Source organism: Phaenicophaeus curvirostris, chromosome 11, assembly GCF_032191515.1.
Source record: "Phaenicophaeus curvirostris isolate KB17595 chromosome 11, BPBGC_Pcur_1.0, whole genome shotgun sequence".
Taxonomy (NCBI): domain Eukaryota; kingdom Metazoa; phylum Chordata; class Aves; order Cuculiformes; family Cuculidae; genus Phaenicophaeus; species Phaenicophaeus curvirostris.
This window is the reverse complement of record NC_091402.1, coordinates 15,372,933-15,398,286: the sequence shown is the minus strand read 5'-3', so window position 1 is coordinate 15,398,286 and position 25,354 is coordinate 15,372,933. Positions and strand designations below refer to the sequence as shown.

Sequence of the window (25,354 nt, the reverse complement as noted above, 5' to 3'; positions counted from 1 at the left end):
ATAAAATGCGTCCAATCTAAATAGCTGAGCATCTCCCTCCTGAATGCGGCAAACCAGCATCTTTTATGCTTACGTGAAGCTGTAACAGGCACAAGCCATCTTCTTAGGAGTGCCTTCATACTTACGAACCTGCAGCATCCATCATGCTGTCAAGCCTCATTTACTCATGTGATGTGAATTTTTTTTTTTTTTTTCTGTTCTGTTCCACAGTTTTTCCAGGTATAAAGAGGTTCCTTGCTATTGGCAGGGAATACAGCATGGATAATCCCAGACAGGAGAGCAGAAAATGTAATGTGAGAACAAGAGTGACTCCTGAGTCAGGCTTAAGGTTTTATCCATCTCTGATGGGGCCAAAAATTTATGCTTAGGGAAGAATGCTTAGGTGAGTGGATCACAGGGGCTTGGCTTACACCTCTGATTTCATGTAGTAGTTCATGCTGTTACATTAAATACAGCCCTGCTCCCAGTTGCTTTGATTTCACATAGCTGTTCTTTCAGGAAAAGGAGATAGCTTGACTATCAGTCTTGCTTTTGTATGCATAGATATATGTCTGTATTAATCCTTTGTTTATATAATTATGGGGGTTTCTTGGAGAGGTGGGAGGAATTCTTTTTTAGTGATTGACTCAAGATCTGGCAAGCTTTGTAGGAACTGGCCTGTGTGAGTTGAAGGTTAAGGGATGATGTCCATCCTTACTTAGGTTGTTAAATAAATGTATTGGTAAAGAAAAGTGCAAGATAAATCTTACCACTGTGGATGTGGAAGATAACATTTAGAATTGTATCAGTACATTTGCCACTCATATGTATTTCATAAAACTGTGGGCAAGTTAACATCTCAAGTAACTCAAGTATGCGGTGGAAGAGTCTCCTTTGGAGGGATAGTTAGAGCTGTAGCTTCACTTGGGCAGTTTGAAGCATTCTTCAAAGGCTGCAGATAAAGTGTTTGATGTAGTTTTAGTTTTTAAAAAGTTTTACACTTTCTTCGTAAGAACTGCAGATGTACTGTGCTCACTGTGAAGACGTAGGGCCTTGGGTTGCTGCTGCCTGGGGACCTCGAGGCTGCAGTCTGTTGCATCATTTTCAGTTCCCCCCAAAGAATTGTGGTAGACCCATATGCTGTTTTTTAGGCCGTGCTTGACAAACATGGTGTTGCTCGTTTGTAAGCTGCGATGCCAAACGTATAAATGACTAGATGAGAGTTTCCAGTCTTTGTTAGGTGGAAAGTCAGATCATCAGAAGGTTATTTTTGGCCTTAGAATGCATAGTTACGCAAACTCTTAGTGGAGAAGAAATGAGCAAAGCCCTGAGCAACCTCATCCAAGTTGGCCCTGCTTTGAGGAGAGGAAGGGGTTTCAGTCAGTTAACCTCCAGCAGTCCTTTCCAACCTGGATTATTCTGGTTCTGTGGAAGCTGGACTGGATGGTAGGAGGTGTGGGAGACATGTCTGTTCTGAGTGGAAATGGCAGGAGTTGGGGGGAAGACAGCACGATACCCTGACTATAAACAGTTGTGCTGGAGAAATTGCATTAAAAGTGGAGATCTAAAGTATCTGGGATTGTAACTTGGAAAGGACACACCTAGCTTTATAGAAGGTTGTGAGGTGAAATTATCTTTTACTTTACTGCTCTTTAGGGCCTTTTGTCTGGATACCATAAAATATTTGATTAAGCTTCTGTCAGAGGACACTAGTGGAATAATAGAGTATGTTTAGGAAGCTCTGAATTGTTTTGCCACATTTCAACGAAAGATATGAATCCATCCAGTTGCAGGGTGATGCATTTATTAGCAAAACTGCAAACATTGCGAAACAACATTTTGTAAAGCAGTAGCTTTAAGGTCTTATAGGTGATTTCCTCCATGTGGTACTTGGGCCAGTATTTTATTTAAAGGGATTAATGTGATTCTTGGGCATATTGAGGAGAAAATAATGTGGGGGAAAAGAATGTGAAGCAAAAGTAAGTAATCTTACAAACACAGCAACATTGAGACTGATACTGGAATTGAATTTTGGTTTCCATGCTTCAAGAAGAATGCCAGTGTATTTGGAGAGAATTCAAAGGACAGCTGCAGAAATGATCCAGGGACTGGAAAATAAGCCTCATGATGTGAGGCTTAAAGGGGCTCAACTTTACTCGGCTTATTGAAAAGACAATTGAGAGAGGACTTGATCTTTCTCTAGAAGGACTTGTGAGATTTGCTGACAAAGACATGGCAATATCAACTGAGGCTAGACAGATTCAATCTTGAAGTACAATTTCTTAGCAATCATGATAATTAAACACTAGGATGGTTTACAAGGGAGGAGAAAGGAGCAAACATTCATCTTAGTCTTTTAAAATAGGCCAAACTAATTTCTTACCAGAGAAAATATGTTGGGACATTTTTTTTTAAAGTGATGATAATGCTCCTGGCGTTCAAGAATCTTTAAAGGTTTCTTATCGTGATCAGTTGGCACAACTTCAGGTACACGCACTTGCATTCGAAGCCACAATCATGAAATTAAGATGAGTTTAGAGGAGAAATAGTTAACCTGGTGCTAGATTATACCTTGCATAAGATACAGAATACGTGAAGGGAACTCTGAAATGTAATGCTCTGTGGCTTCCATAATTGGAACTTGGGTCTTTCCCATACTGCATGGCTTCAGATGTTTAAGATATGGTTAAGGCTTTCTGAAAGCCTCTACAGAGGAGTGTTGATGTAACTGTGTACACTCACTGTATTCAGATGAGTATTTCTGAATTCCATGTGACCGCAGCAGAAGTCTGTAAATCTTTTTCATCCTTTTTTAGAAACAGTTTTAAAAAAATTGCACAATGGCAGAGCGATTACAATTCCTGTGCGAGGCAAAGTAAGCACAAGCTCTCCTGGTAGGTTTCATTCTTAAATTAACCTACGATATTCTCTGTCTCGCAAGTTAACTGGACTGTCAGAAAGTTAGTTTGTGTGACAATATTAAATAATTGTCAGAAGCAGTATTCTAATGGCAGATGTTTGCTGGTTTTCATGCCATCCAAATGGGAGTACTTCAGTAATTCTGCTCCTCCCTCCCTTTGTAAATTCACCTGGGGAACTGGGTGACTCATTTTGGTCATGGCTTCAGATTGTGCTTCTACTTTTTATTTGCATTTGTCCGTTCTGCTGCTCTTGTGATGGCTGCTGAGTTTCTTTATTTCCCTGGATTATCTTGTTCCAGATGCCTTTGCAGACGTGCAGAGCTCTTAAATTTCCTTCTGGTGTTTCTCAAAATTGGCTCTGTTGTGCAGGTAAAACCTCCTGGTCAGTCCTGTCAGCATGCACGCTCATCCTTGTCTGGGCAGAGGAGGACGTGGAGCTACCTGGGCTGCTCTCCTGCACGGCTGCATTCCTGCCTCTCCTCTCCTCCTCCAGGCCCAGCCAGGGAGGAGCCTCGGTGCTCCCATGGCTGCAGCGGTGCAGTAAGGAAACGCATCTATTTCCTAAGGAAGAAGAGGCAGCTCAAAACTCTATAGCTTTTTTAATGTTGAGCCTATTGAATTGTCACACAAACAGAGCTGTTTCTGATGTGGGAAAGAAGTTGTCTGGCAACTGCAAGTTCCCTTGCTTAGGGCTAAAGGGATAGCGAACTGCAGAAACGTGTTGGGCCACTACACACTGTAAAGCAAAGGCCTCCAGCTTGGAGATCCAGTGCAGCAGTCCCTGCTGCTTACCTTGTCCAGACAGTCCTGTCTGTCTTAGCCTGCAGAAGCGACTCACAGGAAGTGCTGTGTGCAAAAGAGGTTGTAAAGACATCAGTAAAGACCTCTCCCTTCTTCCTTGCTTTCCCTCTCTGCTCTGTCATCACTCCCCTCTCCCCAGCATCGAGAGGCTGATGGAGACGACCTGCTGGAGGAGGTTGGCTTTGTCAGCATAAGCATCCCAACCTCTTAGTTTCAGCATGTGGTTGTATATCTGCACTTTAGTTGCATTCACGATTATCATGAAAATGTTGTCAACATACTACTTTGCTCATCGTTCAACATACAAAACCCCCAGTGGTTGTGGTAGCGGATTGCATTTTTTTATTGATGTATGACAGAACCACTTGCTCAGCATTGCTTTCATTTGAGCTTCACGAGCTCTCTTGGCCAACTGCTTGATGTCAGTGCTCTTGCACTACCACCCACATGCAGTTAAGGTGGTTAGTTAGTGTTGTGCTTGCACAGGGAAGCTTCTCTCAGAGGAAGAAATTACTAATTTATCTGCAAGTCACCAGAAATAAGTCTGGTTTAAGTGACTTTTGTCTGTATTCAGTCATTGGTTGCACGTTTTTGACTGTTGATTTCTGGTCATCTGTATTTACTTTGAAAATGTATTCAACAGGATGATGTGTGTTTTGTCTTGTTAACATAAAATCAGCTAGTCAAAAAAGCGACTGTGGCTCTCATCGCTGTCTGTACCACGGAGCTTTGCATTTCTTGTCAGCGGTTAGGAAGCAGTTATTGGGAGCTTTCCAAACAAGTATTACACCATCATCTCTGTGGCTGTAAGAGCAAGTCTTTGATTACTTTGATAAATTTTTGTAAAACAAAATAGCTTACTGAAATTTATATTTCTTGATGCTTGGTGGTTCAGTATGTTGTTGCCTGATGACTTATTCTGTAAATCTGACTACTGTGACATTGCCTTTGGGTGAACATCCGCTGGGCGCAGAGGATCCAGCAGGCAGAGCCTGGTCATGCCATGCTCCCATGTCGGCAGTACCTCTATTTTGGGATCAATGCACAACTTGCCGGTACTAAAATACAGTATAACATGAGATGCAAGTGACTCAGAAAAGGGAATTGCAATAAAGAACATCTCTTGGCCATAATTCAGCATCAACAAGTGGGTAGAAGCCCCAGATGGGGAAATAAGGCTTTTTGGTTGATATGCTGGCTTCAGGCCTTCATGATTGCTCTCCACCACTGTCCTACTGACTCTTGTCTGCTCGCTGACAGGTTTTGTGCTGGGAAAGGTAGATCTGCAGGAAATGTGTCTATTTTCCTAGGAGTTCCAGAGCAACCTAAATTGACCAACAGTGCCACTGGGCACAGGTGCCCGGGCAAGTGCTGTAGTCTGTGGCATTTCCTACAAAGATGTCCCTGAGAAGGAGATGTTGCGGGACAGTGCATTGGGCTGAGCTTCGAAACCTGTCGTAACCCTGGGAGATTACTGAAATCCTTATTAAGTGCAGAATTCACGTAATTAGTAAGTGGATCCAACTGTCTCGCTGTGTGCAGCACAGGTTGCAGGTGTTTTCGTAGCCTGGTTTTCCACTCGAGGTGGGTTGGACAAACCAGTGTTTGCTGGGACGCAGCACATGAGCATTACATGAGCCTGGAATAACTTCCTCACAGTGTGGAAAAAAATGCATTTGCATGGTTTCAAGCCCAGATATGAGGCTGAAAAACTCGCTGATCACAAACCATGAAGGCCAGGCTGGAGCTGGGAGGGCACTCGGTGATGGTTTGGGCAAGGGGAGGGAAGGGTCAAAACGAGTCCTGTAATGGAAAGCAAGGCTGAACCTTTGCCTGGGAGCTGCAGCGCCATAATTGCCACACTGTGTGATGTTGCCATGGCTGCCTGGTCTGTCCCTGCGTGGTTTCCTGGTGTGTGAGGGCAGGGCTGAGGCTGCCGGCAAACGGAGAGCTGCTGTACGTGTTTGGGGAGCTCAGGCGTGTGCTGGCAAGCCGCACTGATGGGAGATTTGAGGCTTTGAGCTCAGTCTCTCCCCATCTCTTCCCTCCACCAGATCAGAGGAGGAGCTGTGATCTTTGCTGACCTTTAAAACCTTCTTGCTATTATTAGGGCCTTCATTCTGCCTAAAGCCGTGGTTGCCCGAGGAGTGGGGTGGCAGTGTGAAGTGGAGGATCCCAGGGGGGCATGGAGAGAGGCCGGGGGTTGCTCGACGGGCTTGGATAGGCTCTGGCATGTTTTGATCCGAGATCATTTGGCTGCGTTGCCATCTGCATAGCCTGTGAATAGTTTTCTCTGGCACAGACCTTGTTCCTCAGTGTTGCATCATCTCTGGGAGAAAGGCCAGGTCCGGAGCCCCAGCACAAAGGCTTTCTGAAGCCGATGAAGCGTGTTCTGTGTGCGGAGCGTCTCTCTCCTTCCTGTCGTCCTTTCCACGGAATTCCTGAAGCGGCCTCCATCCGAGAGCCCTGTAGTCAACAGCTGCTTTATCTCTGCCACTTCCTGCACACCTGGCTGATGCAACGTCTGCCGTGGAAGCTGCTGCTGGAGTCTCCTCTGGAGCTGAGTTTGCCCTGGCTGGGAGTGGCCAGGCAGGCTGCCTCTATCACGTGGGGCCCTTAAATAGATGTATAAAGGACGTACAGTCAGACCTGTGAGGCAGAGAGTATTTAGTGGGATTATGGAGAAATCTTTTTTCCAATTCTAGGACTGGAGGTTGCAATCCTGCTCCTGGCAACTTGCTTGCGGTTAGCCTTCCACTGGTTGCAACTTCAGGACGTTACTCCATGCCAGTAAATTCTGCCGATTCCCCTTCTATATTCAGTGACTTCCTGTGACTCTGGACTGTCTGGATTCTCATGGGAACTGTAATTCTCTGGGTTTGGATTTGATCCTGGTTATTGCCCTTTATTGCTCTGTTTCCCTCTGACCTTGCATGTGGTATAGGCTTTTCTCTGAAATCCCTTCAAAACACAATTTGAAGGCTGGGGGAGCCTTTTTAATTTAGAGTTCGTCTACTTAGGAAAGTTTAATAGTTACACAGGTACAACCATTCACGTGAATACTGTTACATGCAACAAAATCTGGAACAAAGAAACACTCCTAGCTGCTAGGATTAAGCCAGTGTAATTTGCATTATTTAAATTAATCTTGAATCTTCTTTTAACCGTAGCCATTTTCTGGTGTCGAGAAGCCTCTTAAGTTGAATCTGTACATGTGGGATTTATATGGACAAGGTGTGGCAGACTGCGCAGCGGCGCTCTCCGGCATTGCTGTTCCTAGTTGCAGAGATTTATTGCCCCTGTAGCAGTATCTAAAAGGGAGTATGTGTTTTACCTGCTTCTCCTTTCAGTCCAGTCGTCTTGGCATCAGCTGCACGTGAGACATGGCAGCGTTTCCTTCCTGCCAGCTGTTTTGGCAAAGACTTAGAGGGGACAGTCACAGCAGTGCCATCAGCTGCCACAGCTGGATTCACTGGGGGTTGGTTGTCAAGCCCTTCATCTCAAAATACCGGTTCTGAACCATTTTTTGTCTGCAATTTCTCATTTTTGTGATGTACAAACATTTGACTGTTCTCCTTTGCCCCATGGGAAAAGAGAATAACTATCTCAGAGTACAGAAGCAGCACAGCAATCAGGATGTGTTCCCTTCACTGCAGAGTAGTTTACCCTTATGACTATCCGAAATCAAAAGTTTGTAGAACGGAGAGAAGAGGAGGCCGGGTTTTCTCTTTACTGTTGCATTTACTTCAGTGATTTTCTGTCACCAAATCTGTGGGGTCTTGCGTGTTATACTTTTTTTCTCTTGTATTGCTGTATATCTTTCAGGAAGGAATAGGAAACAGTGCTACCAAACAATAAGTATTTTCAGGGGCTCACCTTCCTTCTGGTTTTGAAATAGAATTCTAAATGCCTCTGTATCAGAAGAATTTGTCGTTTTCACCAACAACTTGTTATGCTGTGAGATAGAGACAATGTAAAACAACATTGATAGAATAGAAACAGGCCAAGAATTATTATTCTGAGTCTATGAGATGTTTCTTAATTTATCCACTATTACCGTTATTTTTTAAGTTTTATTTTGATGATTAACATTTTTTAAGGTGCTAGCCATTTCATACAGGTTGCTGGATTTTCACAGTAGAGTCTTGTGAAGTTTTCTTGCTGATTTCCTCTGTATGTGGCCCTTAAGGTTCTAAGGACTTCACATGAAGTTCTGTTTTGGGATAGTCCTTTTTGCTTTATGTTGAGGTTGTTACTCCTTAAAATGTCTTCTCTACCACCATCCTGCCCAGCAGACTGTGTGTACAGGCCATGCAAACACAGCTACATCGCTCGTCGTTAGCGTGGGGTGCAGGCAGTTTCCTGCTGTCTTCCTGCCACCTCTCCATAAACATACCTCAGAATAATCTGGTCTGCTGCGGATCACTGCTACTCTGTAATTTGCTTCCCCTTTCTAATTTGGCATATATTTGTTTATGGAATTATCCGTATGTATGACTCTTTAACCAATTTCAAATCAATATAAAATAAAATTTCCAGTAAGGTTCCATGATGTGAATCAGATGTTTTAAGAAAGTCCAAACAAGCCCTGGTCTGACGTTTCCACATCCAGAGTGTAAAGAATGTGGTTGAATTGTCCCGTAGAAGGTATTTCTGGAAGCAAAGTCTTATCTACCCTTTCTTTATCTCTTATTCATCTTTTCTTCTATTTCTTTCATAATAACTGAAATCCTTAGTGATTCCAAGAGAAAAACACAGGATTTTTTCTTTTCTGTCTGCAAAATGAGGAGGTTTTGCATAACTTCTTGACCAATAAAGCAGCAGCAAAATTTTGAGGTTGTTATTTTTGCCTTCCCGAATGTTCTCTGCAGTCGTGGGTCAGTTGCTGAGAATACTTGGCTATACGTTTCATAAGTTCTCTGCCTGATGGTTTAATTTTTTTCACTGTCATCGTTTGTAGTCTCTTAGGGTGTAGTTTGGAGAGGAGTTTAACTAAAATTAATGTTTTCTTCACGAGGTAAAATTATGGAATCCCATGGATGGACATGATGAAATTTGCCTTAAAATAGCTTAAACCTAGTTTAAGTAAATGTAATCAAATCTTTTTAGTTCCCAGCTGTTTACCAAATTTTGTCAAAATCATTTTAACTTCCTTGTATCTGAGTTTTAAACATGGCTTAATGGCTTTATCACTCTGACTTTAGCTAAATAGGTGTATTTGTAGGCATGTGTTGAGGTACCTGAAGTACTTTAAGAATGATGGGAATCATTATATGATTTCTTGTCTTGTGTGGGACAACTTGGCTGGTGCATAGGCCTGTGGATACCAAAAGCTTTTTGAAATCACCTCGGCCTAGAAGCAGCCATCTCACCTTTCCCTGCTCCTTGACTCCGGGTCTTTTGCAGTGTGGTGAGCAGGATCTCGTCTTGCTAGGTTGTTGCTTTTTTACACGCTTAACAAGTTTTTAATGTTGTTGTTCTTGTTCTGAGAGCTTGTTGGTGCTTTATCATGGTTCTCCAGATCCCAGAGAGCAAGATGAACTCTGAACCAAATGTCGACATAGAAGCATTTCTTTTTTCATATAGTCATATGTATAAAATAGGAGAGTGCCTTGAAGTTTTGAACTGGATGAATCTTTAACCATTGCGCTATATTTGTCAATAATTTGGTTATCACATTTTGTGTACGTAGCTGCTAATGAATGCTTCTGTTGCTTTTTTGTTCCTTTCTGTTGTAGATTAGGACAGAGTTCTCCCAGGCCCTGTAGGATGGATGGGTGGATGGATTGCTGTCAGTCAGCTGGCAGTTGATCTATGGCACTAATGATAACAGTAAAGACTCGTGTCAATATTTCATTTTTTATAACTGACACAGCTGTTTCCTTGCTGCTTGGTGAGCCCAGCTTGTTTTCAGAGCAGAGCTAAGCATTTGTACCGATGAATTTGTATCGATGAATGAAAAAATTCTTCACCAAAAGGGTCATTAGGCAATGGAACGGTCTGCCCAGGGAGGTGGTTGACTCGCCTTCCCTGGAGGTGTTTAAGGTGCGGGTGGATGAGGTACTGAGGGGCATGGTTTAGAGACTGGTGGGAATGGTTGGACTTGATGATCCGGTGGGTCTCTTCCAACCTGGTGATTCTATGATTCTATGAATTGAGGCACAGTCCATGGACTTCTAGGAATCTGTATGTTTCAGAATAAGTCAGAGCTGAATGACTTAAGGATTTGTCTGCTTTGTCCCTGCCTCTGTCTAGGTGTCCTAAAGGAATAGTATGTCTGAAATTCTGCTAATTTGATGCAGTTTTGAGCTGGCCTTTTTAACTGCAAAACCCCTTGATGTGATTCTGTTTGCACTAAAGGTGCTTGCCCTTCTGTGAGGATCTGCCCTCAACATGAGGTTTATGGGTGTGCTGGAAAGAATGAGCACTGCTTGATGGCACTCAAGTGGACTGTGCTTGTATTTGGGTGGCATCAGCTGATGAGAGAGGACATATTCAGTAACTGAAGGAGTTTGTGTTTACATTAGATGCCCCATAAATTTGGGCTACTCTGAACTTTTCAGGGGAAAAAATAGGATCCGTAAGCCTGCTAATGAATGTTGTACGGCTCCACTCACAGAGAGGTTTGCTACTTGTGGGGATGACAGTGAGTATGAACTGATCAGAATTTGCTGTCTGTGTCCCAGATGAGGTTGATGGAGAGGATGCCAAGCAAGGCTGCAGAGCGGAGTTGCTATTTCCATTTTGCCACCAGCTCTGGCCTATGGCAGCATGAGATGCAGGAGAAAAATGTGTTTTGATTTTTGTGACTGGTAATGGCTTGGGAGGGTAAAGATGTGCGGCTCATGATATATGGAGCTCATCCCATACAGGTGACCTGCAGGTCTGTTGCTGAGCACAAAGAGGAGGGTAGTGGTTATCATTTGGATGCTAGCAATCCTGGGCTGTTGAAAATCTTGGGGCTGCACTCAGTTTTGGGAATTCAATAACTAGAGTTGTTCGGAGGTGTGGGGAGTGGCACAGGAAGCGCTTGTTTGTCCTTTGCTATCTGCAAATGAGAGATGTGTGAGAAGTGGCCATCATCGGTGCTGGCAGAGGGAGGGTTCCCCATCCTCCCTGCCCTGGCACACATGTTGAAGTTGTGTATAATCAGAAAAGGCTTTTCCAGGTTTGTCCATGATATGTTTTGTACCAGTGTTACCTTCTTACCATTCTCAGTAATATGTGAGATGATGGATGCACAATGCTAAAATATTTCACGTTGTCTGTAGAGACAGACTTGCAGACCTGCACTGACACTGCAGAGAAATGGGCTGGATTTATCTGTCATCCCCCTGCTGGGTAACTGCTTTCCTCTTGAGCCTGTGACCGTGGGAGGATGCAAGGAGAGTGCTCTCTCTTTCTGTCTCCCGAGATTGTGTAGCATCACCTGAGCAGCACCAACTGGTGATGGAGTCTGGGCATCTGCATTTAGGTAACACATGCAGTCTGTGAGGCTGAGGCCATGGTTTTTGTCCAGGGTTGTATTTTTCATAGCTCTCATATTTTGCAGGGTCTGTCACCAGGTGTTGTGCAGCACCAGGTGCCTGAGGTCTCTGAGACAGGACACTAGTGAAAAAGGCATCAACCTTGTCTTGAGGGAAGAAGCTGTACCGAGCTGTTTGACTGACGATGTGCCTGTTAATAGTGACTTCTCACACCACGAGTAATGAAAAGAGTTTCCAGCAGTAAATCTGCATCTGCTTTATTTGTAGTGTGGATGCAGTGGCTGTGGAAGCGAGCCAGTGCAGCGCTGCGGCTGCTGCATCTTAAACAGGGTTTCAAAAATTAAATTGAGTGTTATAGCAGGTGTTGCCTAACCTTCTCTTGGCCAGCTTAGATTGATTTCAGTCCTTTCCGGCAATACAGGATGTTACCTGAAATAATTAAATCGTGTATATTTCCATTTTAGCTATGGCAACCATTTAAGGTTTTGGTCTGAAGGTCGGCGAGTCCCTTGGTGCGCGACCTGTGCCGAGTGAGAATGAGGGATACCAGTGCTGGGGTAGCTGTGCAAGTGGGTGCTTGTCTGGGCTGTTTTGATGGTGTTGGGGAAGACCACGTGTCTTTATACTGGTATGACTGGTTAAGGAGGAAGGAATGTCGATGCCAAATGTGAGGGGGAAAAGAAGTCTTTAAATCCTGCATTTTTGAAACCATTAAAATATTGTTTACCTGTTAAGCCATCAAAATTCCTGTTTCCGTTTGGTTTCAAGAATTGTATCAGAAGGAAGATTTGTGCTGTGGTCTGAAGCTCATCAAATTTTCGTTAAGACTTCGGATTTTAGAAAAACTTCTCTCAGTGGCACTGAAGAGAACTTCATGTGATTTTTTTCTCTGATACAGCTGTATATTTGGGGGGGAGAGGTAGGAGGGAGCTTGGGGATTGTATAGACAGGAAATGATCCAGTTCAGTGGGTGAATGCTTTGATCTCACCTCCAGTATTTCTGTGCAGGCTGAAGTTTTGGGTGTTATCAGGCCAACTTTCATGAAGACCAGACTGTGGTCTTAACACAAGGGCACTTGAGATTGGTCTCACCAATGCTACATGGTCAGAGTCGAAAGTAGGCATGAAACAGCAGCAACAAACAGCAAAATCTGAGCACGGGTGATGGTTAGGCAAGTACTGCTGGGTCAACACAGAAGCGACTGGACCGGAATTTGCCTTGTCTAACTGTTCTGTTTGGTATTTCACGTTTCTCCAGTAATCTCTTTCCCAAAAGTGGCAGTTACTGTGGCCCCGAAACAGTCTCTGCTTGTACAGCTTTGATGAAAAGAGGTTTTCCTATGAGAAGTGGCTGAAAACTTGTCCCAGTTACCCCAGGACTGACCAGATACACCGTGACTCTTGAGTCCAGAAGCCACACCTGAAATCCTTGGGTTCTGCTGAGTCACAAGCAGGCAGGAGGCTGGAATTTGTCCTGATGAAATCTCAGGCTGCTGCCAGCTGGGTATGATCATGGCAAAGGCAGGAGATCGGGGTTGGGGGAGGGGAATCAAAGCAAGTATTTAAAAATATTAGTGGAGGGAGTGTGGGGGAAAGTCTTCTATGTCCCTTAAAAGGGAGAAGGGTGCTTCAGACAGTGAGAAAGCAGTCCCATTTCTTTTAACCTTTTGTCAGAGTTCTGTGTGGCTCTGGGTTGAAGCAGGGATTGATGTCCATAGCTTTTAGCTGTACTTGGGCAGCAATTTGTCTCATCTGCTGTCAGCCACAAGCATGAGAAAGAACAAATGACATGCTTCCTAAAGGTCCTTTTTCTTTTTTTCCAAAAAACACATTCAAGGACACCTGGGCTGTCTTGGGTTTGAGCTGCTTGTGGGCAGAGGCCTGCCTGTTTTCTTTTCATCTCCCACCTCCCTGTGAGACCATTGCTTTGGGGCATAACAGGGAATTGCCACTGACCACTTACAAATCTTTGTGTTGCTTCTGTAGTTCACTGTATGCCTGTCATACTATGAGAAAGATTTCTCTTAGGGATGTATATTGAAGAAGGTAAATATTTCCTTGTGCTAAGAGAAGCGGCCTGCTTTTTAAGACAGGAAAAGGTGATACAGTGTGTGTCATTTCAACTTTTTTTGACGCTCCTCTCCTTCATTTGCCCTCATAGAGAGTGTGTGGTTTTGTGTTTCTGGGGTTTCTATGTGTTAAACAATGGCTGGACTGTGGTGTGCAAAGGCAGTTCCCTGTGAGAAATTCGCTACCCACAGGAAAACTTGGCTCCCGGCCGCTTTGTAGCCCAGGAGGGTTTGCTGGCAGAGCCCCCAAAGTGCCGAGGAGCACGTGACGGCTGGCTGCAAGGGCAGGCTGGCTCATCTGTGCTGCCAGAGCTGGGGGAAAGACTGTGGAAAGTTGTTCAAGGCTGCCCTTAATGTTCCAGGAGCAAAGAGGATGGCTAAATTGTTGCCTGTATTGCTTTGATTTTGAAGCTATCTTTGCTATGTGCTGAAATGCAGCTTTTCTCTGTATCACAGGGGGGTTCTTTAGAGCTGCATAGAATAATAGCTCCTTTATGAACCTCTGTGTTATTGGGGTTATTTACATAACGAGGAGCTGATCCCGTTTCACCTCCAGCTGCCGTCCAGCCTTTGGAAGTTTGCATTTCTCGGCGATTTCGTTGGCTGCCATAGCAAAACACTGTGATCAGCAGGGAAGGTGGAGCCTGGGCTTGGGCTTCCCGGCTGGCCCCAGCACAGCCAGCGGCTGCGCCCCATGATGCCACCCTGACTCACCTCAGCTCCCCACACGAGCCAATGGCCCCGCCGTCTTTCTCATCCGAGTGGCCTATGTGCGAGCGCCCAGACATCTGACGTGGCTCTGCCGCGGGGAGGTGTCAGCTGGGATTTCGGAAAGTCGGGGCCCGCTGTGTCTGGGCTTGCTGGACTGAGTAATTGGTGCAGAATCCAGGACGGGCCTCGCTTGCCAAGGGGAGGGCATCGGCAGCACAGAGATAACCGCTCTGCGGGTTGTGCTCGCCCAGTGAATGCAAATCTAACGAGAGGTCTCTGCTCAGTCCACCTCGGCTCTGTCTCATTGTCCTCCCAGATGGGGCTTTCCCTGCAACTTGTTTGGGGATGGAGTTAGGGAAGGCTGATGAAGGGCTGTGGGTGATAGGTGACAGCTGCTGCTTATATGCGGAAGGAGCTAATAGATTGCTTATCTGATAATTAGTCCTAAGTTTAGTTGGGGGAGGGGAGAACTGTTGTTATTGGCTTTATGGCAGAGCAGCTCATTGCCTCTCAGTCCGAGACTGTAAAAAAAAAACCAAAAAACCAAAACCACCAAACAAACGCAACCACCCTTCCCCCAGCTACTACCATCTGCCTCTTCACTGGCCCCGTGTGTAAAAATAATGCAGCATGTCACTGATGGAAATGTATTTCTGCTTTTCTTTTGCTGTGAAGCCTTCTTTAGGTGTGTACAGGGAGATGTCATCCTGTAACAGAGATGCAATGCTTTGTTTCTCCCTCGGTAGGTTTCCCCATGTCCGTGACGTGTTGGCCGAGGCTCTGCGGCTCCTCTCCGCCCTCGGAGCGGCCAGTCGCTGCCCTCTGGACTCCGTGATCCCCGACGGGCGTCATGAGCATTGCAATCCCTCTGGGAGTCACCACACCAGATACGTCCTACTCCGACATGGCTGCAGGATCAGAGTGAGTGTTACCTCATGGAGGAGGAGGGGAGGGTGTCAGCGGGCTGCCTTGGAGTGGGGCTGCAGGGTCGGTGCCAGCACTTTCTCCATGCGAGAGAGAGGGAATGCTGGGCGGCTGGCTGTGTGAGAGATGAATGCAGAGACAGACTCTTGAGTGTTTAACAAATGCAGTGTTAATGGAACTCGGTAAGTTTGACACAGGAGATGGGGAAAAGGAGAATTCCGACAGTCTGAGGCATTCAACCATGGGGTTTAGAGCAGCTTGGCTAGTAAGCCTACACTCAAGTGCAGGCAGTTATGCATTTGTTGTACCCATGCTTAATGTTGGCAAGGTACAAGCCAGCTCCTTTTCCAAAAGCAGAGTTTTATGAGAGGTCAGTGTGCTAAGCCTCTCTCTCAGTAGAGCCTGCTAGCTCAAACTCAATATGAATCTTAAGTGACTGATTTCTGCACCCCTGTGGAGCCTGGCCAGAAATCAGACAGTGCTAGCCTGTGCAGGCACCTTTATTTTGTTTCAGCCCTTGAGTGGATTCTTACAAGCACACCTCAGTGGGCAATCCTTCTGGGTCCTCGCCACAGGACCCTGGGCAGGGCTTTTGCCACAGCCCTGTCTCTGAGGCCTGTAGGAGGGGACTTACCATTTGTTTTAAAAGGCTCTGCTTCTGCAGTAATCAGAAACATTTCAAATCCAGAAATTATTGCATTGTGATCTTTTGTTAAAACCCTTGTTAGAATGATGGCAGCTCAGATGGTGCTATGTTTTTGTCGGGAGCAAGAGGAAGGGCTCAAATTATTTCTGTGTACTTCTGCCTCCTGCTTTCCTGTACCCTTCTTTGAAATATGGACTGTTGCATCTCTTTACAAAAGTGTACAAGAGGGCATTTTGGAGATAGATTTCCCCCATATATTATTTAAAGGTACCTGCTGTGCAAATACCTGCGTGTCAGATTGATCAGTGTAGAACAGATACTGCTCCAGACTCTCTCAGCTCTGAGCTGAGAAAACAGTGGGCTATGGTATGAATCATTGTTTTTCTCTTTCATCTTGCCCTGATTTGACTATGCACAGAGTTTAGCTGCACAGTTGCACTCTCTGCAAGACTACTAATGCTCCTCATTGTCTGTCTTGGCACTGTCCCCATCTGAGCATTCTTCTTCGTGATGCTTCATTCCATCCATAAGTCCATAGTTTTACATGTTTTCTTTAAATGAGAGCCCAGAATCTAGTAAGTCACTCATCTGCAGTGGGTATATGAACCTTCACTTTTCAAGATTTAACATTCAGTATTGCTTGTCATTGTGCTTCTCCCACACCAGCACTTTAAAGACTCAACATGCAGGAATTTTAAACTGTTTATGACAGAAGAAAGAGTGCTAAATAGTTTACTCATGTGCTCAGCACTTCACTTTCAGAGCTAGGCATGGTAGAAAGGAGAGACAGATATATCTACGCATATCCCTTGATATTTGAGTATCAAAAAGACTCCCTGTAAACCTTCTGCAAAGCAATTTCTTTTTCCCTGGTTGTAAAACATTTGTAGGTCCAGCTTGAGGCTGGACTAGAGTGTTTTGAGAAATGGCTTTTGAAGATTTCTGAATTGGTTTCTCAATTTTTTAAAAATTGGGAATATCAGGACTTTATTCTCCAGGCTTTGCATTGATGCACTGTTACTGCTGAAGTGCCCTTGGTGAGTCTGGCTATCCTCCACTTCTCCTTTGAAACTCTACTAGTTTGATACATGAAGTCTGGGGGACTTGAGCTTATTTTCTCCTACAAGGGATTGATTTCAAAGGTGTGCATCATGAAGGCAGTGGGAAGGAAAAAGAAAAACTATCTGCCCTTCTTTTCAGGAAAAGCTTCAACATCTTCCCTTGGCCTCCGATACAGGGTGGGTGAACGTGCTAAGGGTTGTTTGTGTTTATCTGAGGGTGAAACAGAGGTTGCAGAATAGTTTTGCTGTGTTAGTCTGACTGCATATTGGAAGTTGTTGAAGCTCCTTGGCGGGCTGCTGCTGAGGAAGCGTGGGCCCCAGCGTTGTTGCCCTTGGACACCGTTGCACCAACAATCCTGAAGTTTTATGGCTAATGCTTGAAGCAGCATTGCTGATATTCCAGGCTGACTGTAGTTAGGAATGTGGGTGGCTTGGAAGGGGAATGGATCTGCTGCTTAGGCTGTTTAGGCTCTTTTCCTTCTACAATTGTTTCTGAAAATACGATTAAACCTGAATGGATTTAACTCTGTACCAATCTGGCAGCCCTAAAGGACTGTTGCAAAGATCCAGCAAGGCTGGATTATGTGGCAAGCTCTGCACAATGTCTTTTATTAAGAATTATGTCCTCTGAGAGGTATTACTACCTGTATCTCCTGCTTTTGACAATTTAGCTGGTTGTAGTTACATTGAAAATGAACTGAATTCATCATGTCATGCTCTTAAATCCTGAGCTACCAAAGTGGGGTTTGTGTAGTTTAAGGTCTTCTACTTCCTGCAGTTCTTCGTACAGTGAATTATTGCTCCTTTTTATTGCAAAGACAGATCCACCTTATCCCAGAATAAGCCAGAAGCTCTGAAGGTTGGTGCGTTGGAGAGTATATCAGCTTTAGTGCCAGGGTGGGGCAAACTTCAGTGCAGCAGAGATTTCAAGAGCTAGTAGGAAGTCCGAAGGGCACAGGGATTAGTGTTCTTGGGTGGTGCCTAACCACTGCCCCACGCGTGACCACTGGCCATTTGAGTACTGCCTGATTCATGCTGACAATGTAGGACCCGCTGAGAATCCTGCAAGATCTCACCAGAGCAGCAGAGGTCCAAGGTAAAGTTTTCCATTTTCTTTCTTCCTTGTTCTTCCTTCTGCTACACTTTTGAAGATTTCAGATTCAGTAATACGTATTCCAGTACAGGTCCTGCTTCCAGTCTGTGCAGAGGTTAGCTGACTTGTATCTCCTGCTTGTATCAGACAGTGTCTTTCCTTGCTGGGATTCTGTCTGTAGCCTCATTATCTAACATTCCCTGCATTGAATTGCAGCTGTCCCTTCTCAGAGTAGGTTTCTGCAGCTTTCTGCTAAGGGATATACCTTTCATTTTTAGCTGCTTTTTTTCACCACCGTGTGGTGGAAGAGTGCATTGTACCTCAGCAGCAAATTTCCCGTTCAGCACGTTGCACTCCATGTTGCTGCATAGAAAGTACAGGGCGAGTCTGATTTGTCTGTGGTCACTCTCTGTTCAGGTCATGAATCTTGCTGCCTCTTTGTAACAGGAAATCTCCAACTCCTGGTCATTGCTGTCAGGATAGCTGCGCATTTCCCGCAGACTTTATAACAGGACATTGGACTCAGCTAACAATTAGTGTCTGAGGGAGAGAGAAACAATCACAGATGCAGGAGAGCTGCTTAGCTGCTGTTTGAAATAAGCTGTTGCAGAGGTAATATGGCAGTACTGTTCGATGGCTTTAAGATTAGGCTGGCTGAGTTCAGATGTGAATGCTGAACTAGATCCAACTTCCTCAACTATAAGGAAACTGAGCTTCTTACATGCTAATTATCTATTTAACTTCCTAGATTGAGACCCAGTTTAATGAGTTATCCAGGGTGGCCCTTACCCAGTTGCTTCTCTCTGTTGAAAGCAGGTTCATCCTGTACAACTTCTACACACATGATGCCTGGTGAAGCACATAATAACACCTCGATTTCATGAAGTTTCTTCATTTGGAGCTCATGTGTTGACTAGAAAAGAGCAGTGAAATACTGGCACTAAAATAAATGATGTTATATTGACGGGTTTTACTTCTGGCACTTTCTGCAGCCCAGAGTCTGTGGAAGCTAGTCCAGCTGTCAGTGAGAAGAATGTGTACTCCAACCACGGCTATGGGGCCACCCAGAAACACAGCTATCGCGGGCTGCCTTACGCAGTGAGTACTCTCTCTGCAGTGAATCAGCTCTTTACTGTCTACTTTACTCTTTCTCTTCTTGTTCCATAGCTTTTTTTTCCTGTTAAACCTTAGGAGTTTTGGCTTATTTATTAGGGATCACTGAGTTACAGCTGAGTTCTGCCATACAGTTTGCGTTTGTGTGTTTATCGTTTGTGCAGTCTTGCATACTCTATAGCAAGCTTTATTAGTCTTCTAGGTGATAGATTTTTTAACTGAATGAAGCTATATGAATTAAGTGTGAATATATATGAATATATAATACTTCCCTGATGGTAATTTTATGTTCCGTTTGGTTTTATTGTGCACTATTTGTACTTGCTTCAACTGTGCGGATTTCCATATTGGTAACTTGTAGTTATAAGATACAAGGAACAAGTTAGGAAGAGTGGAAGGATAGCCTGAAACTATGGGATGAACAGGACGTCACAGAGTCATTGAGGTTGAACCTCTTGATCATGTAATCTAGCTCCCCTGCTCAAGCTGGCTTTGCTTGAGCAGGTTGCCCAGGACTGCATCCACTTGGGTTTTAAATATCTCAACAGGCGAAAACTCCTAGTCTCTGGGCAACTGGTTCCAGTGTTTGACCACCAATGTCATCTCCGATAATTAGCAGTACAACAGTTAATGTTGAAATAGACTAGTTGTTTTCACGGGTTTTGAATTTTATTCCTTGCTGCAGAAGAAAACCATTCACATCTTTCAGAGCTGTTGCTTTACCTTCTTGTAGATGGAGGAATTCAAACTACTGTTTTGCACCAGTTGTTAAATAACTGTAGATTTGAGACTTCAGTTTCTAGGCATCATATCTTCACGTTAAAAGTAGTACTGCAAATACTTGTTTTCAGGATCATAATTATGGAGCCCCTCCTCCTCCAACGCCACCAGCCTCTCCTCCTGTCCAGACCATTATACCTCGTGCAGAACTGAACGGCCTGCATTCACCTGATGAGGAGCACTCTGGGGACAGTGAGAGCTCCTCAGAAGGAGAATCAATTCCCACTTGGTGCCACTGCGGTGTCTCCCAGGATGGTTTCCTCCTGAAGTGTGAAAAGTGCAGGTAAGCTTTGGTGCAGTGCAGATCTAGACTGCTCCTTGTGTTCACTACTCATATCAAACGGTGTCACGTTTGGGCTGTGGGACAGACTTCCTTTTGCTAACTGGAGCGTTCTTTCCAGTGCTTTACCTAGTATTGACCCTCCTCCTTTGCGTTGTCAGCCTGACAAGTGTTGGTGGCACCAGGAGTGGAGATGAGGATGTTAAATCGATGTTCTTATCATCCTGGGCCCCACTGAGGGCACGCATCTTGTGACATCCTGTTGAATTTCAAGTGACTTTACTCCTACAAACCAGCTTCAATTGTGCATTCTCCTTTGGCAGAGGAATGAGCAGGGGGAAGGTGATCAGACTCCGCCACCGGAAGCAGGACAACGTGTCAGGTGAGCATGAGGCTGTAATTCTGATAATAGTGACTTGTGTGCTTTCTGCAAGACATTTGTGCTTTAGCTGCTGTAATCATGTAACTGTGATCAGTGCCTGCTAACGTTCTTTGCCTCCCAGCCATTGGGATTTTTAACTCTGCTTCTGCCTCAACTAGCTCTGGGAAAAATCAGATTATCTTGTGAACAGAAAAGGGAAACGTTTATCGGTGCCATTCTGTGAGATATCAAAAGTTTGGGAGACCTGCTCCCAGTCTGAGTGGGAAGACTGAGGTTGTGTAGTTTTTTGAGAGAAGAGCTATCCAGGGTCATCAAGTTGTCTTAATGAAAATGGGCACAGGGGTAAGCTGTTGTCTTTGAGATGAATAAAAGCCCTGCTGACGAGGTGCTTCTCTATAGGTGGGGACAGCAGTGCAACTGAGAGCTGGGATGAGGAGCTATCTCCTTCTACGGTGCTGTACACAGCTACGCAGCACACCCCTACAAGCATCACGCTGACTGTCAACCGCGTCCGTAGAAGCAAACCTAAGAAGAGGAAGAGGAGCACGGAAAAAGTTCGCACTGCTCCAAAGGCCAAAAAGATCAAGGTATGTGGAGAGAGACAAGGTTGCTGCTAGGTGCTATGTGGTGTATTGTCGAGATCAGGTTGACAAGCTGGCACTAGACAGGAAACTTTTGTCCTGCAAGGTATTGCTTTTTCTAGTGTAATAATCTGATGCCTTGTGTTTGTGACCTGCTAGACTACGTGGCTGTTGGTTTAAAAATTACCTTACTGAAGCTCCACCCTTATTTCCCAATGCTGTGCCTTCGTGCTTAGAGCTTGGACTTGCATGTTTTCCCTGCTGCTCCATCCTTTGGAACAGGTTGCCCTGAGAAGTCACGGATGCCCTGTTCCTGGAGGTAGAATCATAGAATTGTTTGATTGGTAAAGACCTTTGAAATTGAATCAAATCATACCTGCCCACTACTAAACTAGACTGAGTGAAGCTTTGAACAACCTGATGCAGCGGAAGGTGTCCCTGCCCATGGCAGGGGGATTGGAACTGGATGAAGGCCTTTCCAGCCCAAACCGTTCTATGATTAAGATTTGAGGAAATAGATCTTGGAGTCTCTTTGTGTCAAAGGGGGTGGTCTGTGAATGGAGTGAAAAATGAAGAGAGTGTGGCATTTCTTAGCAGGCTGTGTTAAGGAATCTGGGCTGCAGAGCTTCTTGTTACTGTTCTTTGGGGACAGATACAGGGCCTGTGTGGAAAACGATACAGGTAGTGATGAACATTTGTTGAGGAATGATTTGATTTGTTTGTGACAGTCTGGGGACTGAAATAATTTTGGATTGCTTATATTGGAATGCAAGTGTATGAGCAGCTGGTTCTTTCCATCACCTGCTAGCTCTACCATGATTTTCTGCAGGTTAGGTTTCCCTTGAAGTTCTTCTGGTAGGCGCTGATTAAATCGAAGACTGAGAGCAAGACCCATGTCAAGTCTTATTTTTTCTTTTTTATTTTTTCTTTTTCTTTTTTTTTTTTTTGTTGTGAACCAGCTTGATTCTGTTGCTGGCCCTTTCTTCTTTCAAAGCAAGTGGGGTTGGTTGCAACAGTTTTGGTTTTGATCTTGAGATTTTTACTAAGTAGGAGGCGAGCCTTTGTAGTTGAGAAATCCTGGCTGTCAAGCTTTTCAGCCGTTTCCACTGAATTTGCATTGTGAAGTGTTTTTGTTCAAGTCCATTGCTTCTTGTGTTGGTCTTCCTGTAATTCTTGCCGTCTTTTGTGAAGGGTTGGTCTGTTGGAATAAGATCTGGAATGGTTCTGGGATGCTATTTCTGAGGAAGTTTATATAATACTTCTTGTTTTGTGTTTTTTCTCACCTTGTTTGGGGGACAGGCATTTCGAGAGGGCTCACGAAAGTCTCTGAGGATGAAGGTGAGTGGAACTGAGAAGCCTCTATGATGATGGTGGGTTTTTTTCCCATATAACTTTGTGCCTCTTTTGGTTTGCCCAGGGAATTTCTAGTTGTGGGATCAGCTCAGAATGATCCCAAGCCTTACCATGCACTGCAATCCTGCCTATTCAAAAGGGTATCACAGGAATGGCACCTTGAACCTTGCTTTTGCTTCAGATAGCTCATCACATTCTGCAGGCTGATGTCAGCCTGTTCTAAGAGATATGACTGATACGTGACACCTGGGAGTGGGATGTTTGATGTGAGGGATGTAGAACTGGTTGTGGCCAGTCTTCTGTGAGGTCAGTTAGCATTTGATTGCATCAAAGCTATTTTGAACTTGGGCATCAAATTAGTACACAAGTTTCATGTTCAGAGTCCCTTGCAGGGCTGCCTTGTTTCTCTCCATCCTCTTACTAGGGATGGGTGAAATGATATTATTTCTGATTCTCTGCAATACGGGTAGATGTGGCTATCTGATATTTTATTTGACAAAAAAGGTAAACCTGCAGTTCAAGCTAAACCTGTTCCTCGAAACACAGGGGCTGCGTTAAAGTTGAGTTGATTCTGTCTGACCCCAGTATTGTAGCTGATGGTGGCTTCTAGCAGGTGGCTCAGAGGAAATAGGACAGTCCTGTGGTGTGTCTGTATGCACCAATCTCCATAGTGCACAAGTGCATTGAGAGGGTAAAAATACATGAAAACTCTTAATGCCTTTAATATATATGATGAAAATAATGATTGTTCTTCAATGGTCCTTGCCATTAATACCTCAGTGTCACATATGTGTCGGTCCCTTACGAAGGCAATTAGGTTACTGATCTCCAGAATATCAGTGATTGAATTACATCAACTATTGTCAAGTAAAGAATCAAGCTTAAGGGTTTTTTTTTTCTATGAATTTCTTTTTTCCCTCCCTTACAAGATGGTATAAATGGGTTACCTGATTTTGCCCCTCTCTTCTTCATATTGCTTAGTACTTGCAGTTTTAATCCTCCAGGTATTAGCCTCTGCTTTATATTTGGTTTCCTGAAGCCATGGTGACTATTTAGTTAAAGGGTTCAGAAGTATTTTGGGATCAGTCACTGCAAAGATTGAGATGTAATTAGCATCTTCTAGCATTATACTGGACATGAGTGGGTTGACTGTAGGACAAGCTTACATGAGATTTACTTGCCTTTGTCCTTTTGCTTTTTTAATCTACATGTTTAGTCGTCCAAAGTGACTTAAAGAAACCTCTTCTGGCTATATACTACCTTAATTTTCTTATGTGTAGCAGTGCCAACTACCAACTCTCAAGATGTTTTACTTAGTCCTGCACTGAGTTCTCCATAGCTTCCAAAGTGGCCCTGTTGTGCAGTGTTCTGGAGGATGCAAATTCTGAAAAAGGTGTCCTTGTAACTGATGCTTTCTTAGCTTGGAATCGATTTTCTTTTTTTTCTTTGTAGCATATTCTTGTTTTGAGAGCACTGTGTATAGTTTTTTTCCTGTTGTGTGGTAGCCATTCACCCTTTGCTGTTTGGTGCAGAATTCCCCTTCTGAAGCACACGCATTGGATGAAAACACAGCTGAAGGGTGGGAGAATCGAATACGACTCTGGACTGATCAGTACGAAGAAGCCTTTACTAACCAGTACAGCGCTGATGTACAGAACTTGTTGGAGCGTCACCTAAACTCTAATAAGGAATATGTGGGCAAAACTGCTATGCTAGACACAATCAACAAGACGGAGTTGGCCTGCAATAATACTGTTATTGGGTCCCAGATGCAGGTAAGAACCATTGCACATAAGTCGGATAGGTCAGATCCTCTGGTTTCTAGACATAAGGTGTGGGCAGAGATGAGCTGGTCATAAAATTTCAGACCAATAGGCATTGATATAAAAGGGAACAGAAGAGATGCCAGTACCAAGACAAATTTGGAAACACTTGCATTCTGTGAAATCGGTATTGCTAAGCTGGGAATAGTTTTTACGGTTCTGTGATATGGCTTACAGGTATTTTACTGTAAGTATTTTTGGTCATTGAACAGCTTGAGGCAGGACCAAATCTATCACTTGCTGCAAATAGGAAATTTCCTACTTTCTAGCTGAGTTGTCTGTCATTTTTTTCTTTCCTTTTTTTTTTCCTGGCTCATGTTGTGTAGAAGGCTATTTTAAAGAACCTTTCAACATTATTTCAGTGTTTTGGGTGATTATTTGTACTCTGAGAACTTACAAATAGGGCACAACTACAATTGATTTTAGGGAACGATCTCTCCCTAACTTTTCTCTTTCTAGATGTGCAATGATTGGTGTTTTGCCAGCTTTACGGAGCGCATGTAGACAAGGAGAAACAGGAAAAGGGTGTGCTTGTGTGGTGTATGTCCACCCCACTACTCTTCTCAGCTGATTTTTCACCTGATCTGTGCTTTTTGGAACAGAGAACAGCATTCCCACTTAGTTCAGGCTTTGTAGGGGCTTCCTTGTCCAAGGGAATGGAGATAGAGCTTCTTTGTCCGGGGGAATGGAGATAGGTACAAGTGAAAAGGACAAATTCCAAAACAGATGTAGGGCACTTCTTCTGTAGAAGTACAACAGTTAGAAACCTGAATATCAGGTATATGTTTGTGCCTGAATCATTCTTGTTTATATCAGCTGACTCACCGCTCTGTGAAGTTCACATGCTTCCTCCCACCTTTCCCTCTGCTTTCATGTAGGTTAAGCACATCAGGCAGAGTGCAGATATTGCTGGTAAGGGAGAGGACTTTGGACTCAGCTTCCTTCCACTCTTGCCTCTAGTTCTGCAATATTAAGATTTCTGTGGGGGTTGGGGAGAAACACTTCTACTTGGCTATGTGAGTAGCCTTCCTAAAGAGAGCAACTGAGGAAACCCAGGGAAGAAAAAGTTCTACTTCTCTAGAAATCTTAATATTTTTTGAGTCTAAATGTAAGCTCTTGCATCTCCTTCACAGGTGTTTTGGGAGAAGTCCTGAAATGAAAAGAAACAGCATATGTTTTATTACTTATCACCTTCATAGAGTACAGCAGCACAGATTATTATAAAAGATACCATAGATGAATGTGCTTGCTTTTGTCATGCTTTCTTGCCCCTTCCCTTCCCTCTACAGACATGGGTTTTTCCACAGGGAAAAGTGGCCAGCATTGCAACTCAGAAGACTGCAAATGCAT

The 25,354-nt window shown here is 44.2% G+C and overlaps 1 protein-coding gene across 2 annotated transcripts in view; it reads left to right on the top strand.

Annotated features, from left to right (window-relative positions):
• Positions 1-25,354, top strand: part of SETD5 (SET domain containing 5) — a 66,090-nt gene that overhangs the window by 11,265 nt on the left and 29,471 nt on the right. For both annotated transcript variants that reach the window (XR_011338208.1, XM_069865960.1), the window contains exons 2-8: positions 14,715-14,889; positions 18,685-18,790; positions 19,657-19,868; positions 20,189-20,247; positions 20,647-20,834; positions 22,128-22,166; positions 23,714-23,956. Coding sequence is in view for 1 of the 2 variants with exons in the window: in XM_069865960.1 (XP_069722061.1) it covers positions 14,819-14,889; positions 18,685-18,790; positions 19,657-19,868; positions 20,189-20,247; positions 20,647-20,834; positions 22,128-22,166; positions 23,714-23,956 (918 nt within the window). In the remaining variant the exon portion in view is untranslated. The remainder of the gene's footprint in view (positions 1-14,714; positions 14,890-18,684; positions 18,791-19,656; positions 19,869-20,188; positions 20,248-20,646; positions 20,835-22,127; positions 22,167-23,713; positions 23,957-25,354) is intronic.